We start from the raw sequence: 17,494 nt of genomic DNA, 5'->3' as shown, positions 1-17,494 counted from the left end.
AATTTTTGAGGGTGTTGAGTATGAACCTCGTGGTAGATCCTTGGATTCATGTCTGAAGACTAAAAGATTTAAATTGAATTTAAAAGATTTGGATTGAATTGGCATTAAACATTTTAAGAATTTGAAAGTTGGGATTATTTGAAATTAGTTCGGACATTATTTCACAAAAGTGTAAACGGCGGTCGTTATCATCTTCATTTAATTCTTGAAGAAGTTGAATTTTATATGGGTGCCATTTATTATGTTTTAGAATTCTGTGTACAGTGATCCGCGAGACTCCGTTACATGAGAAACTTTTCTGATACTTAATGTAGGGTTCCTACTAACTTCACCGAGAACACCGACTTCTACTGCCTCATTTCTCACTGAGTTTTCAATATTCCGTTTTATATTTTCCACCGAATCAATATTCCGAAATTTTGCCACTAACTCTAGGATGTAACCATGATTTATCAAGTTAGCAATTTCAAACTTGGCAGTTGTAACTAGAATAAAAAGATCTTTAAAATAAGCTTTATTGACATTGAATAAGATCAGTTGACCCTCACTCCTATTTAAGATTTTGAGGGTGGTTGCAACCCCCGCCAAAGGGTTGATGTAAAAAGTATTAAAAAAAATTGTTCCCCTAAAGCCAAAAATTGACGGGTCCGAGCATTTTTGTTCCGATGTGTCACCCTGTATATATTAAATTATATGCTAAATAGTATTAAAAATCTAACTTCCCATCGGGTTAGTTAGTCAAAAGTACCATGTCGATAGGTGTATGTTAGTTTTTAAGAAAAATTTCTGATTTTGAGAAAACAAACACAGCTGAAAAAGAGTAGCATGTTGATGAAATTACCTCGATTTAAAAAAAAAAATGAGTTTAAGAAAACCGTTACTGGCATCAAAAATCCAATTTTACCAATGAATTAGTTGGTTAAAAGTAGCTGGAAAAGAATACCATGTCGATTGATTTATTTTGATTTCTAAGAAAAAATTGTAATTGTGGGAAAGCCGTTAATTATACCAAAAATTGGATTAGTTAGACAGGAGCATCTGAAAAAGAATACCATGTTGACGGGATTATATTTGTGATTGATTTTATGAATTTAAATTTGTCCAATTTCATTTGTGTTAAACTTTTAAATTCACAACACCAATAATTGGATAATAATACGTTGTAACTAATATTTACTAAAACTTGACCCAGGAATTTGCTATAAAGTTTAAAGAGGTCAATCTTATGATGTGGGTTTGTTAATCTGACTGTTCTAATGAAGACCATAGTTAGTACGGTGGAATGAAAATTATCAGTAGCTCTTGTTGTTCTCACTGGAGTATAAATATTGATTTTTAAAAGTAGCTCTGAAGCTCCTGATTTCTTATGTAGGATATTGTAAGAAGCGATAAGATCCCTCCTCTTATGGCGGGTAGGGCTATATTTACCAATTTAAGTGTATCTGCATCAATGTAAGCAAAGCGGCATTTAAAGCGGCATCAAAAACCTTATTTATAACATCATCTCACTGAAAACTGTAGGCTCGTGTCAAGAATACAGATTATTAAGAAGTACCATATATTATCAAGTACCTAAATCTTTAAAAAGAGAAGTTCCTTCAAGGATATAGCGGCCAATCATGTAGTCGCAATAAATAGTATTTCTAGAACGAGCAAAGGTCATATTTTAACATTTAACTGGATTAAATTCCATACCATTTCTTTCGCACCAAACTAACAATTTATCTAGATCAAATTGTAATTTATCACAGTCATCAGGAGATTTGATAATACAGCTCAATTTTATATCATCGGCAAATAAAAAAAATAGGCAGATTCAGAATCTATATCATTAATAAAAATATTAAAAATTGGCCCGAGATGACTGCCTTGAGATACTTCAGATAGAACCTGAATAGTTTTAGAAAGAAAAGTACCAATTTTCACGATTAGTTTACGATCAGACAAGTAGCTTTTGTACCAATTTACATTATAGTTTTAGAGCCATCATACGACATTACATTGATATTGTTGGTGCAAGATTCTCTTTTAAAATAGATTTATTTATACGTTTGTAGCGTATATTCTTTCTCCTTACATGATTTGGAGACTGTGCATGACTTTTTTGTCGTACAAAATTTTCTAAAGAATAGACAAATGCTGGTTCCGGAATACTAATGTATGTGGATTAACTTGACAATTATTTTTATTAAACTTAATTACACTTTAAAAATATTAATGCCTGCGACCTACTGCGATCAATTTATTTCAGTGAGATGAAAATAAGCGGCTCATTGATTTTATTTATATAGTGGTCCCAAGTTTACTGTACAAAAAGCTACTGACATATATGAAATCCCACATCACCCTCCAATTCTTATCAATATGTCTGTTTTCTTTGAATCTGTTTGTTCAACTCCGGGTAACTGGATGCGTAAGCAAATTTCCAGACTTTCAATCAAATAACCACCTTGATGCTCAAAGGAAATTTAAAAAAAAACATACTACATACTGAAAAATATATTACACCAAAAAGATAAAAATATAAACATATTGTCACATATTTTTATATAGTTTCACTTTCACGAGCATGTAAGCGTTCAGTTTCTCTTTTCAACAAATTAAAATCGTGGACATATATAAACTCCAGAACCTCTTGTTTTAGTAGAATATAAGTCAGATGCCATGGTCTGTAGTGATTCACACATTATCAATACACAACATATATTGCGGATGCATTCTCAAAGTATTTTTAAAAATCTTAATCCCCACACCGCAAACACAAACGCTTTTAACACCAACCCTGATAGTTCTCTGATATTCCCTGTTATTGTAAATCGTTCTCTGAGGCAGAGATGCTTGATTCACTAAAGTCGCCTAAGATTTAATTCCATCTTTCTAAATAAAAGACGTTCCTTACACACTTGTTGCAGCTGTTACATTATCTCTTTAATCTCTGCCTTTACACTCACCCCATTCACACTACTCGGAAGCACTCAAAAGTAAGCTTTATTCACAAAAAAGGCGATAAGGTAGATATAAGTAATTACAGACCTATAATAATAATAACATTCTCAAATGGCTTGAGACACAAGAATTTCCCATCAAGTAAAAAACAGACCATCTTTTTCACAACATAGTTTCCTAAAATGTTGCTCCACAGCAACTAACCTAGTAATGACCACACATAACTGAAAATCTGGATAAATCTCCACAACTTGATATTATCTCGACAGATGTGTCAAAAGCATTTGGCAAATTAAATCCACATATTCTGTTGAATACGTTTAAGCTATTTTGTCTGATGCTATTGTTTCCATCAGTGGCATTCAATAAAGTGAAAACCTATCTACATCAGGGGTACCTCAAGGGTTGTTGGCCCACTTTCACTTTAAGTATTTTTATTAATGATATGTGTGTCAGACTTAACTCACAAATACTGCTTTATGCTGATGACCTTAAACTTCTCTTTTAAATAAGCTCAATAAATGACGGCTTAAAAAAGATTTTGACACTTTAATTACCAGTAATAGATGATTATTTTTGAATATTGACAAATATCAAGTTATATCATTATCATTAAAAGCAAATCGCATGGAGTGCCATTTGACCGTAAACTATCCTTCACCAAGTACTTCAAGCATCCGAATCAACCAAGACATTTGTTTTTATCTCCAGGCTGAGCAATGAATAATGTAGCTACTCTTAAATGTGTTTTCCTTTATTAGATCTAAACTCAAAAATAAGCCTCGATAGTCTGGTCACTTGAATATAATTAACATTGAGACCTGGAACTATTCTACCTCTTTACTTATTCTCCTTAAGGATACCCAAACAGGACTTTCATAAACTGTTTAATATGCAATCCCTTTTAAGCAGAAGAGAATATTTCTCACAAATGTTTTTATTTAAGTTTCTGGACAATCAACTTGAGTGTCCCGAGCTATTACACAACATTAAATACCGAGTATCTCACCTATCATCACGTCAAAATTTATTATTCTCTTTGTATAGAGCTGGAACAAATTCACTGCGCTTTTCTCCTGTTTATATCATGTGCACTACACATAATAAGAAATTGTTATATCAGATTAAGATTAAGTTTTTGGGGGTAATGTCTGACCCTAATCAAAACTTGTCATGTTGATTAAATTATGAGAAAACTCTCGAAAAAAGTTTTATATGTAAAATAAGTCAATATCTAACATCTTACTCAAAACTTCTGTTGTATAATAGTACAGCCACTTGAAATTCAAACACCACTTGGAATTCTGTTCAACTTTGTTTTACAATTTGCCAAACTATAAAATTCAAGGGTCTCAAAAGAGTCAAAAGTTTCAAAACAGAGCTATGAGAGCACATCAATAAATAATAATGTTTTTTGTACAATATGATTTTATTTAATTTTTATAAAATTAAAAATAATTTGTTTTCGAGTTATGCGTCTATTAGAACCAAAGTATTTAATTTAGATGGACAAATGTAAAATCAATAAATTATATAACTCAATATTGCATTGAGGCCTAGATGCTTTTAAGAATTTGCCCCATTTTATTAAAAACTGTACTAGTTTAAGTATATTAAAAAAATAATTAAAAGAAATAATAACTTACCGTTAATTGGGTATAATATGTATACACGGTGTCCCATTAATAATGGTAAATATTTTAACAGCAGATAAAAATAATGAGGTTAGGTTACATTTTCCTAGTCCGAAAATTAAATGCAATCAAGATGCAGGGTGATAAACATAAAGTTTTTTTTTTAATTTTGCTCATGACTTAACCATTTTTTCTTCGTTTTTAATGAAATTTGGTATGTGGGGGTTACTTTATATGCCAAATATAAAACTTTATTGTTTTTAGATCATCCCAGAGAGGGCGCCACCAGCCTTATTTTAGTCTCTTTTAAACTCCATAACTTTTTTACACTTTGTATAATGTAATGTTTTATTATAAATTTCTATTCTGCAAGTGTTTTTCCTTAAAAAAGGTATACCTTAAAAATGTCGCTTGGATTTACCCTTCTCGAGATATTTGGAAAACTTGCAATGAGCTCAAGAAAAAAAGAATATTTTTCTACTTTAAGTTGAAAAAAAAATAAATAGGTTGTTTCTAACAAAAAAATTAAAACAAACAGTCACTGTTACGATTTATGTTTTTTTAGTTACTGTGGCGCGTTATAGCTCACACGATTAGTTACTTTATTACCTTTTATTGCGATATTTTAGTTAATTATTAATAGTTCTGTTATTAATTGTTACTTGTTGCGTTAAGATGCCTTGACATATTTTTCTAATTCGGAAATGCGAGATATGGTTTGTGTTTATGCCCAAGCAAATTACAGCGGTCTAAGAGCTTGTCGACGTTATGCGCAATTGTATCTAAATAGGAGGCAGCGATATTTTAAACTCTTTAAAAAGGTTTACCAGAGACTTGGGGAAACGGGTTCATTCAGGCCAAAGCGAGACGTAATGTGGACCAAGAATAATAACAATAATAATAAGCTTTATTTCCAACAGGTTACATATACCCAGTTACAGGAGAATCAATTAAATATATAAATGTATAAGTGCGAAAGCATGAACTGTATTAGATTCATGCAACTAAACTATAAAAGAATTGCTATGTAATAAAAAAAAGTAGTGAGTTTGAGAAAATAAATTATAAAAAATCAACACTAATTTAAATCAAAAGAGCAGAAAAAAAATGAGTAAATAAATGTATTCAAACTAAAAACTAAATAACTATAAACTAAATAACCTAGCCTCCCCCACCGACCCAGAGGTGACTCAAAATAAGTGCCAAATTGTCATGGTGAATGTCACAAGAATCAGCAATAGTGTTAAAGTTTTGACACATAAAGTGAATAGGACTCTGGTACAGAATGTTGGACCTGGCTGCGTCCAAGTTAAAAGCTGGACACTGTCTGGATCCTGGGCGTGGTATATGAAAGCAAATCCTTTGCAAAAGGGATGGGCAGTCAATTTTATGGTTAAGTAAATTAAACAAGAATTTCACCAAATGCATTTCTCTCCTCTTCACAAGTAACCGTTCAGTATATCTAGAGAGCAGCAGGTTATGGTCAAAACCCCTTGGAGGATAAACTCCATCATCCTTAAATGCCAAACATTTAAGAAATCGCCGTTGGACTGATTCTAATAGGTGAATGTGCTGGTTGTAAATGGGAGACCAAATGAGGGAGCTGTAGTCCAACCTGGATCTAACAAATGCATAGTTTACATAACAAAAAGATACATTTTAAGCTTTACCTGTGAGTCATGAGGGGTTTATAATTATAAACATTCATAAAGAAATCAACTTAAAGAGGTTTCTAGTCTGATAGTATCCTGGAAAGGTTTGATTTCTTATAGGTTATGCCTAGTTTTCTGTTGACTATGTTGTAGTCTCTGGCCTTATTGTTTTCAGCCCTGGTTATTCTTAGGATAATAAAAAACCACAAATGCCTAAAACTGAGAGGGTTTTTATCACTATACTTCCAGTTTTCCGGTTATTTTCATGAAATTTTCCTTTCATGCTGTTGCATTGTTTACATGTTCTATTTTGCAAGTTTCAAGGTTTACCTACCTTGGGATGCCCTGTTAAATGAAGGGGCATGCCCGGTGTGGCAAAATATAATATAAATCATGATTCAGTTTCCCGCGGTTTTCCTGAAAAGCCGGTTTTCTTGTACACATGTGGCCAGCTTTTGTTCCGCTGTTTTCACCTATAAATACCCGGTTTTGAGAGCTGAAACTAAGTTTGTTTACCATATAATGTCATAGCCTATAAATCCGTACCGTTTTCATGAGGAAAAACTATTTTCATGAAGTTTTCCCAATTGCATTTTTATCCAACGATTGGTTCCGAGGATGTTCGTGAGTCGTCGGCATCCAAATTCTAGCAAGGTGTGTAAAAAGTTTTTAGGTCCACCAAGGATTCACATTCGTCGCAGTACGGTCGTACCATACCTTTCGAGCGAAGTACCAGTAATTTTTCCATATTTCAATACCGTTAAATTTTCAATATTTACGTTTAATTTTGTCTTGACGTTGACAGTGTAAATTGGGTTAGGTAAAAGCCACCTGTTGACAGTTGACCGGCCGCTTCCAAGCTCGCGTATTAAGATCTTTATCTAATCCGTTGCTATTGATATCGTTCCATCCCGTTCCGTTTTATTTAATTTTGAAACTGTTGTTTGGGCCCATCTTTCTTCGTGTTTTGTGGGGCAAGCAACAGCCGCGATTGATAACTGGTGCCTGGACACTATCTTTCTTCGTGTTTTGTAGGGCAGGCAGCAGCGCGTTTTTGTTAAATTACTACCTGGACACTATCTTTCTTTGTGTTTTGTAGGGCAGGTAATAAGCGGGATATATTGATAAAATAGTCGTAAAATTATCCGCGTTACGGTAATTTAGTTGTCATTTTTACAAGCTTGGAAGACGGTGGTATTTTATTTTTTCGCTGTGAGTTTTTATCTGTGATTAATTATTAGAATATTCATATTGATTCCGTTCCGCTTTATGAACTTTTAAAACTGTGGTTTGGACACTATCTTTCTTCGTGTTTTGTAGGGCAGATAGTAAACGGGTGATTAAACCAACGTTTCATTAATTCCGTTCGCGAAAAGTTACATTCTTGTTTGCAACCAAAGAAACACTCACTGCGGATTTATTTTGTATTTAATTGATAATTTTTATTGTTGACTTTTTATTTTCTGCTCTGTCCGCGGGCGTACCGTTCCGTTTAATTGTTTGATTGATGAAAACTACTGCTTGGACACTCTCTTTCTTCGTGTTTTGTAGGGCAGGCAGTAGCCGCGTTTATTAATTATTACTTGGCTTCTCAAAGTGGTGAGAGACAAGTACTAACCGAGTCCGTGATGTCATAATTACTATCCGTATAGCAACAGAGCAGAGGTAAATGTTGACCAATTGATTGAGATTGCTTCGCTTGATTGGTGTTGAGTTTCCGGCTTTGCTTAACGAATGTCATCCGTAACCGCTTGTACAAAACATCATAACCCCGTCCCTTAAATTATACTATTTTACCTCATTAATAGAGTGCCAAATTTTCCAGTACATTTTCCCAAATAACTGCCTGTGCTTAATCATAAAAATTGGTAATTGGGATTGTTAGATTTTAAGGACACTTTTGTTCATTTAGTTTTAAGCAACCAAACCTGTTACTTATTAGTATTTGTAATAACAAAGATTAAGAGCAATAAGATCTCATTATAACCGGACAGTATACTTTCAATCTCTACCTGGTTTCTCCACTGTCTAAAGGCTTACCCGAGAGGCTAGAGGGGACTCTAAGCTCCTTTAATTACTTAGAGTGGCGCCCGAGGCATTTTGTCGGCTTTTTCTCCTATAACTGTACAAAGAAATAGTGAGGGGGTGTTGACGGATACCCTGCGACGTCAAAGGTTAGAGGGTAGACATACCGCAAGTACGTAAGTACCCCCGCTACAAACATTCATGGGATATTGCAAATCCAAACCTCATTACTGAAAGACACTTTCAACACGAATTTAAAGTTAATATTTGGTGTAGTGTTATAGACAATTTTTTTAGGACCTTACGAGTTACCTCCAAATCTAAACGGAGAATTATATTTAACTTTTTAGAAACAAGACTGATTGATTATTTAGAAGAGTTGCCTTTAAATCTGCGCCGAAATATGATTTTATGCAAGATGGCGCTCCTGCGCATTTTGCTAGACCCGTGAGAGAATATCTTAATGCTAATTTCAACTGGATAGGACGTGGAAGTCAAAGACCTTGGCCCGCACGAAGTCCTGATTTCAACCCATTGGATTTTTACTTATGGGGATATATAAAATCCATTGTTTACAAAAATTATTTAAAAAAATTCAAGCCCTGCTGAGTCATTTCGAAATAAGCAATTATTTTTTAAGATTCGGCGGTCTTTTAATAAAAGAATTTTAAAATGTCTTGAGACAAATGGAGGCCATGTGGAACATTTGCTAGCAAATATTGATAATTTTTATTTTTAAATAATTGTTTAGGTTTTATATTTTTATTTATCAATCATTTAAAGTGTAATGTAGCAATTTAAATAGTTTAAAATATGATTTTTATGGATGTCTTTAAAATCTTTAAATGTAAATATCTAGAAAAAGAGTAATCCTAGAGAAATTTTTGAGGTATACCTTTTGTAAGCAAAAATGCTTGCAGAATGCATATTTAAAATAAAAAAATAAAATTATACAGGGCGTAAAAAAGCTTTGGAGTTCAAAAAACCACTAAAATGTGGCTGAATGCGCCCTCTATGAGATAACTAAAAAAAAATAATAGAGTTAGATTTGGCATATAAAGAAACCTTCAAATGCCAAATTTAGTTAAAAACAAAAAACAACTGCTAAAGTTATAGACAAAATTCACGAAAAAAAAAACTTAATGTTTATCACCCTCTATCTTGGTTGCATTTTATTTTCGGACTATAAAAATTTAACCTAACCTCATTATTTTAATGAGAGGAATCTGTTGTTAAAATATTTACCATTATTAATAGGACACCCTGTATAATACGTATATAATACATATTTAGGTTGTTTTTATATAACCAATGTAAATTAAATATTGTCGACCTCTTTCTATGCAAAAAATGACACTTTTTAGTTTCTATCTACTATCTTATATTAGTTTCTAAGCAAGCTACATATTTACAATATATAAAATGAAAACAAAACCGAATAAATTTCCCTCGAAACACAAAAATAGTTTTTACTGAAAAAGTCTTAAGGCAACTCGTTACGTGCTTAAAATGGTAAAAATAGTGATGCTTTTCACTGATTTTTCTAGAAATTTAAAATTTCAAAGTAACCGAAAAAGGGCCCTTTTGTACAACCGAAACAACCCTCCATTATAAATATTTCAGAGCCACCGAACCGAAAAGTATTTCTGCACCCACTTTCAAATCCGATTCCACGTCCCATCCAGAATCTCGATTATCAATTTATGATACACAAAGAAATGCGGAACGTGATCCGGTACACGGCTCCCGTTGGATTTTCGGGATTTTCTCTTGTTGCTGTTGCGCCGGTTCATTTCAATATCTCCTTTTCTTAGTTCGAACACGTTTTTTAAAAATCGAAATTTGCCAATGGACCGGGTTTTCCTAATAAGCCGAGATTTGTTGCGGTGTTTGTTTAACAAATCAGTTCTGGGAGCCATGTTTGAAGATTGAATAGTTGAAGGTTTTCATGTAATTTTATACAAGATGGCAACTTTGTTTTTTGGAAAGAGAGATCATAGCCCTAGAGAGAAGATTTGACGACCAACATCGAAGGCAGCTATACCAATTTAAAGTAAAATCTAGACATCAAAAGGCCGGGGAATCTTTAGAACAGTTTGAGGCAGATATAAGACACCTTATTCATCTGGCTTATCCAAAAGCCTCTGAAAAACTCCAAGATGAACTGGTTGCCCAATATCCAGAAATTTATTGCCAAGGTACTGCTGAACAGGACAGTTGGCAACAAGAACGTTATCACGGCTTCGGTTATTTGTAAAACATAATAGCTTAGTCTTTTGTGGATTTAAAGATAGTAAATTTGCTCTGAACCACGTAAATATAAGTTTAAGACCAGTCATTATGGCTCTCCGTAGGGAGTCGATATCAAAACCATGCCAGAGAATGGTCGTGTCATCCGCAAAAAATGTAAATTTTCCCTCGATACAGAGTTGGATAAGGTTATTTATATATAGGAGAAAGAGTATTGGTCCCAATACAGACCCCTGAGGGACTCCCCAGTCGACAATTTTATATTTAGAAAACTTAGACCCCACACACACTCGTTGACAGCGACCTTTTAGATATGAAGAAAACCAGGTTGCCACAACGTCCCTGAAGCTATAGTGGAAGAGCTTCCGCAGCAGAATCTCGTGACTGACGCAGTCGAAAGCTTTCGACAAGTCACAAAACGCGGCAGCAGAAACTTCTCCACTGTTGATCTGACAGTAAAGATCGTTCAAAATATTGTATTGTTGATTCATCTTGAGTACTTTTATTCTCCTGAAAGCCAAACTGAGAAGCACTAAGAATATTCTTGGATTCTAAAAAAGACAACACATGACTCCTGACCATCTTCTCAAAGTTTTTTGAAGTATGGACAAGAGCGATAGGGATCTAAAGTTTGATGGTTGAATATGAACCGGAATAACCTTAGCGGATTTTAAGCAAGGCGGAAAAGTTCCCACAACCCATGATGCATTAATAGCTTCAACAAGGACATTCAAAGTTATATCTGGCATATTAAGAAATATTTTAGCAGATAGCCCAACCTCTCTAGCTGAGTTTTTATTTTGCATTGAAAGTAATATTTGTTTAAGCTCAGCCAGGTCCGTAGGTCTAAAGAAAAATTAACCCTGAACCTCATTATCAGTTAAAAAATAACTAATGGGATCTGCTGATGGCAACTCAGATCTTTGTGGATTTTCTTAGCAATTTTGGTAAAAAAATTATTTGTGTCATCAGCATGGATGTTAGGGACAGCTTTAGAATGATTGATGTGTGCTTGTCGTTGACAATCCGCCGAGTTTTTGTCGGCCTGTTTGTAGCCTTAGTCAGACGATTTGAATAGAAGAATCGTTTAGAAACTTTTAATAACCGGCGATACAAGGTTCTATATGAATTAAAATATTGATGAAAAACTGGACAAACTGAGAACTTTCTCAATGTATGAAGATAACAAAGATTCATACATAAAGTCTTAAGTCCCGTAGTAGCTAGGACTTATTTTTCTTTTTTGGTTCTGTTGAAAAAGAGCGATTAAAGAGGTGTACCAATTTCTGGTGGAAGCATGAGATTGGGTCAGGCGAATCCATCACGCCGTCCTATCCAGCAGCCACACATGCATGATAAAATACCCCGAAATTATGTATGCTGAAAATTCAATCATAAGAACATGGAGCAGTCTTGGGGCATATCTCCTCTTTACTAATTTCACAGATAACTGCTTCATGATCCAAAATGCTAGAATTCACAACGGTGCAATTTATCGTATGTTCAGGATAATTAGTGCATGGAAGAGAGCTGAGTAACGCGACTCCGAGATTCAACATGCATTTTACGGTTAAATGAACTTAGTAATTACATAATATTAGTGCTTCAATAGTGCGTTTTTCATTATAATTTACATTGAAATCACCTGCCAGTTGAACAGTGGAGGGGCAGGCGATTTAAAGCAATTTCAAGCACACAATTCATGGTCTTGTCCGGTATTCTTAGTGACGAAAAACAATGGATCAACTAGATTCTGTGTAACCTATAAAAAACTTTCGTCATCAAGAAAGATTGTTACCCACTTTCTAGGATTGCCGATAGGCTTTCGATTCTTGCAGGTTCAAGCTGATTTTCTACATTGAATATAAAAAGTGGATATTGGCAAGTCAGCCTTCAGCCAGAAAATAAGGAGAAAACTGCGTTTTATACTGGTCTCTATCCTTTTAATGTTATGGCATTTGATCTGTGAAAAGTCCTGAACGTTCAAGAGGTTACTGGTATATGTATTACGAGGACTTAGAAGACATACCATGTTTACCTTCACGATGTTCTCTTAATGGGAATATTTTTTGATTACCACTTTGTAAACCTAAAAGTAGTTCTTAACAAAATTCATAATGCTTAGCTAAAATTTAAGCCGCAGAATTGCTCGCTCTGTCAACATGTGGTTCATCATAAGAAGACTGGCCGCGACACCGTGACAAACATAAGTTAAGAAGCTTTCTTGGACTTTGCACATACTACCGAAGGTTTGTCGAAGGATTTGCCAATATTGCTGCTTCTTTGCATAGGGTATCAAAACATAAATCCAGTTTTCAATGAAACACGGAGTGTGATCTTAAAACATTGAACGGCTAGAATCCGATTTCTAAAATAATCGGCTCTAAAGTTTTTTTTGTAAATTTTCTGAATAATTACGTTCCCTGTATTTCTAACTTACGTTCCAGGTAATTTGTTAATACCTATTTTAATTGACTGGTAGTTTTGACAAGCATGGTTGCCAGTTTAATTGATTCTGAGCGTTTTAATTTGAAAAGAGCAAAGTTTCCATTACGTAATGCCTCACACATTCACCCATAGGGAGTATGCTGACATGATATTCGTGTATGGTAGCGCATTACGTGCTGTTGATGAATACCGACGTCGTTTTCCAAATCAAAGAATTCCTAATCGAAAAGTTTCTGCAAATTCTCGGGAAACAGGGATGTTTCCAAGCGTAACAATTAATTCTGAACGAGAGGCGAGACTAAATGTGGAAAATAAAGAAAATGTGCTGAATATGGCTGAAGAGAACTTGGGTGTGAGTACAAGGCGGATAACAAAAGAACTTCGATTAGCATCACATGTGGACGTTTGGAAGACACTTAGGAAAAACGGTTTTAAGCCTTTCCATATTCAACCGGTTTAATATCTTCAAGAGGGTGATTATGGCTTCAGGGTTCAATTTTGCGAATGGATCCAACAAAATCAAGGCCTACATAAATACATTTTCTTTAGCGATAAGCTCATTTTACCCGCAATGGAATTAATAACCGACACAATGAACATCTGTGGTCAGATGAAAATCCCCATGCCACGTTTGAACGAGACTTTCAACATCGATTTAGTGTTAACGTGTGGTGTGGAATGCTGAAGGACCAGTTGTTTGGTTCTTTTTTGTATTAGATGAGCGTCTTACGGGAAGGATATTTACGCTTTTTGGAAGACCATTTAATACACATGTTGGACGATGTTCCGCTAATTGTACGACACCGAATGTATTTTCAACACGATAGAGCTCCGCCTCATTTTAGTCGCCGAGTGCGTAATTTCTTAGACAATCGTTTTCCTGATCGTCGTCCTGGCAGAGGAGGACCTTAAATTTGGCCACCGAGATCACTAGACTTAAATCCACTGGATTATTGCCTCTTTGGATGGATGAAAGCTCTAGTGTACGAAACACCAGTAGAAACCGTGGAAGGCCTCCACAATCAAATTTTGGACGCTTCAAATATTATTAAAAACGCAATTTCACACAGACACATTATGTCCATTGTATGCATATTACATCTCACAGTCATTGTAAATTAATATGTAATTGATTGATTAAATAAATAAATAATTAAACGTGCAACACGAGCGCAACAAACGTGCTGCTTGCCTTGAAGTTGGTGGGGGTATTTTCTTCAAAAGCATTTTAAATTAGTGGAATAATAAATCTTACAAAAAACTTCAGAACCGATTATTTCAGAAACGGTTGAGAATCGGATTAAAACATATGGGTTAATTTATCTCATTTTGACCTTCTGAACATGTCTCAAAATAATCCAAAATATTTCCCTTTCCTCCCGAAACCCCCTGTATAATAATATTAATTTAACTTATTTGCGTTGAATTTTGGATTAAAAATAAAACGTAGAAATAGATATAACCTATTCTAAGAGCAAAAACATCTTCAATTATTATAGCAACTATATCTTGAAACCAAAAAAATTATTAACATTGTTATTCCTAAAATAAAAAAATCTGGAATCGCAAAACCACAAGCAAAGGCTCAGTGATGAGCGAATTGTCATCTTGTCAAACGACTCTCGGCATTTATGTAGTTCTGAGTTTTTTCTTTAATTGTTGGTTGAAAAAGGAAAAAGATCTCATTTGATTATTTTTGTGTACTGTTACGATGGTAAAAACCTGTGCCGTTTGTATCGCACCATAGAAAAAAGGCGATTCAAGCCGATCTTTTCACAAGTAAACACCGATACTGACCTCATAACATTACATCAAAGAAGCACCAACATCATAAACGTAGAATAGAAATAAAACTTTTAAAAGAATTTAATTAAAATTACTTAATAAAAAGAATTTATTTTTTTAATAACCATTGTCTGACTTGAGTAATTTTGACATCAAAATCGCATTTAATTCACATGACTCAATATGAAAATAAATCTGTATAAAAAATCTAATTCTACTCAGTAAGTTTTACTAACAAATTAATTTTGACTCGATAAAATAGAATTTTAATATTCTTGTTTTTTTCTATAATCATAATTTCATTCAGTAATTTCGATTTAATTATTAAAACAAGTAAGATATAGATGGACCTATAGTGCCAAGGATTTATTTGTTTTATTTTTAGGGTTAATTTTTCCACTGTTTTTTTTGTTTATAAACAAACTGGAATAAGTAATAAATAAATAATTTTATTAAACAATATTTAATTCAATTGTGAATCCACTTTAGTTTGCTAGGATAGGGAAAGGACCTAATTTATTTTTATAATTTTTGACGTTGATTTCTCCACACATTTCTCAAATATTTGTCGAATATTTTAAAATAATACAATCAATAAAACAATAGTATTATTTTGTGCCTGTCAAAATATGTGACAAATTTTGTCATTTCTACATAAGCATTTGGCATCGTTGCATCAGAGATGTTGCAAGCAAATAAATAAACTGCCCATAGCACAGTCTAACAGTTGAAATCTATATACTTTGCCCATAGTTCCATAGCAATGCTAATTCTGGCTTTTTAATGTTCTAATCTTAAGATTCTTGAGTAATTCAATATCATTTACTGGATAAAAAATTAAACTTTTAGACAGATAATTATTTTGGTTATAAAATTTTATTTGTTCAACAATTCAAATTTTCCGCAAGAGTGGGTACTGAATTTGAGAAATGTGTATTGAAAAATGTGTAAATCTGATGTTACCATTGAATTAGTCAAATCTAGAAACACAAATGAGAAGAAACTTGCTGAAAGTGAGTACCATAACTATTAATTTATTGTTATTTATCGAAAAGTTTTTTGAGACTAAAAAAAAAGATCAGTGGCACCGAAAATATTGTTTCACACCTACATTACTACACGGAAGCTTGGAAAAAGCCATTGGTTGTAGCAAAAACTAATTTTTAAAAATAAGCATCGTATTTAAAAAAAATTTCACATTGAAAAGACGATCAGTGATACCAAAAATATCATGTTCATTTCTTAATTTTATTTTTAGGAAAAAATTTAAAATTCCATATTACCCGATATTTAATTCGCTACAACTCAGGATTTTTACTTCAAATATGTTTTTAAAAACGATAAAGTACAGCCAAGAAAAATATAGATTATATTTTTCTATTTTTCTCACTAAGATTTATATACCGAGCGGCATTAAGGCTAAAACCTCAGCAGGTCTTCTTAATCCTTAACCTTATAATCTGGCAATTCATCACTCACCTTATCCTTTTCCCGATCCTCCTTGCGGCGCTCCTTGACGTCCAGCCTTAGGGCGAGCCTGATCCTCCCGGCGGCCACCGCCAACTCGATTCGATCCCCCGTCTCGACGGTGCTTGAGATCAGCAACAATCCGAGCGGTTTCCCGGTGCGGAATCGCAAAATTATTTCTTCCGTTTGCGAGACCATTTCCGAGTCCTGGGTGACCGTCATGTGCGACGACCCATTAAAACTAAAGTGGAAATTACATTTTGACGTTACAGTCTGCGGTATACGTAAATTAACTTATCGGTTAACGAGCGGTTTTTTAATTACTTATTAGGGACCGTTCGACGTAAGCAGATTTATTACAATTATTTACTCTCCCTTCCTCCTTGTCAGCAAAAGTAGGCAAAGCTCTTACCTCCCTTCCCATGCTTACGTAAATATTGGTACATAATATGCATTTTTCTTTTAATTGATCATGAACAGCAGTTAGAAAATAGGCGTAGGATAGAGAACTTCTACACATATAATATTCATTTGAATAAACTTTATTGACCCAGCATTGAACATAGAGTAAGGTACAAGTATTATAATCATATTATTTAATATTATAAACAAAACAAACTACAAAAACATGATCACTCACGGTTACTAGAGAAATTTATTGTAACTGTATTTATTTACAACTATTTAAATTCCGCGCCAATATTCAGAACTTTACTTCACTGAGCTGACTACTATCGGCGACGTGGCTCCTTATATACTCGGCAGAATACAGCTCCGGAAGATTCTCGCTTAACCTTCGAGATGTCGTGCGATGTACCACTTGTGTCATTCCGGAATGATGGAGAATCAACTAGTTTCTCCGTATTTACAATATCGTTACACTGCCCCCTCCCTAAGCTCATTTTGCGACGAAATTATTCTAAAGATGGTGACTGATGAAGGTCGAACACAAAACATTCCAAATGTCCTTATAGGGTATCTTTTGGTATGACGCCTGTTTGATAACCAAATAGAAGATCTTTCTATCAGTCTCTTGATCGGTTATCTTGAGTGCTTGGGTGACTTTGGGCAACTCTTTTTTTTTGTCCGAACTTTTTACAGAAAATTTGAAATCTGTGTCTTCAGATATTTGTAAGTCCTTAGCTACACAATTACCAGAGCATACTCAGCTGGAGCAGTACACAGAAGTCTTGCTGCACTTTACAGGTCCATGCCGTACCGACTCTTTCTGTCATTAGAATGATGGGCCTTGAATTTATCAAATGTCAAATTTGACTCTGGTTAGAT

At 34.0% G+C, this 17,494-nt stretch overlaps 1 protein-coding gene and 1 long non-coding RNA gene across 6 annotated transcripts in view; both read right to left on the bottom strand.

Moving 5' to 3' along the window:
• Nucleotides 1-17,494, bottom strand: part of LOC126746511 (neurexin-1) — a 336,936-nt gene that overhangs the window by 62,033 nt on the left and 257,409 nt on the right. For all 4 annotated transcript variants that reach the window (XR_007663913.1, XM_050454829.1, XM_050454818.1 and 1 more), the window contains one exon: nucleotides 16,220-16,448. Coding sequence is in view for 3 of the 4 variants with exons in the window: in XM_050454829.1 (XP_050310786.1) it covers nucleotides 16,220-16,448 (229 nt within the window). In the remaining variant the exon portion in view is untranslated. The remainder of the gene's footprint in view (nucleotides 1-16,219; nucleotides 16,449-17,494) is intronic.
• On the bottom strand, nucleotides 5,610-7,023 carry LOC126746533 (uncharacterized). Of its 2 annotated transcripts, XR_007663920.1 has the most exons (4): nucleotides 6,779-7,023; nucleotides 6,567-6,705; nucleotides 6,251-6,451; nucleotides 5,610-6,201 (listed from the first exon to the last, which is right to left on the bottom strand). It is a non-coding gene; the product is annotated as an uncharacterized LOC126746533 (long non-coding RNA). The 2 variants fall into 2 exon arrangements; XR_007663918.1 differs by having other exon boundaries at nucleotides 5,610-6,451.

The sequence above is a fragment of the Anthonomus grandis genome, chromosome 2 (genome assembly GCF_022605725.1).
Source record: "Anthonomus grandis grandis chromosome 2, icAntGran1.3, whole genome shotgun sequence".
NCBI lineage: Eukaryota > Metazoa > Arthropoda > Insecta > Coleoptera > Curculionidae > Anthonomus > Anthonomus grandis.
The sequence above is the reverse complement of the archived record's forward strand: the minus strand, read 5'-3'. Positions and strand labels throughout refer to the sequence as shown.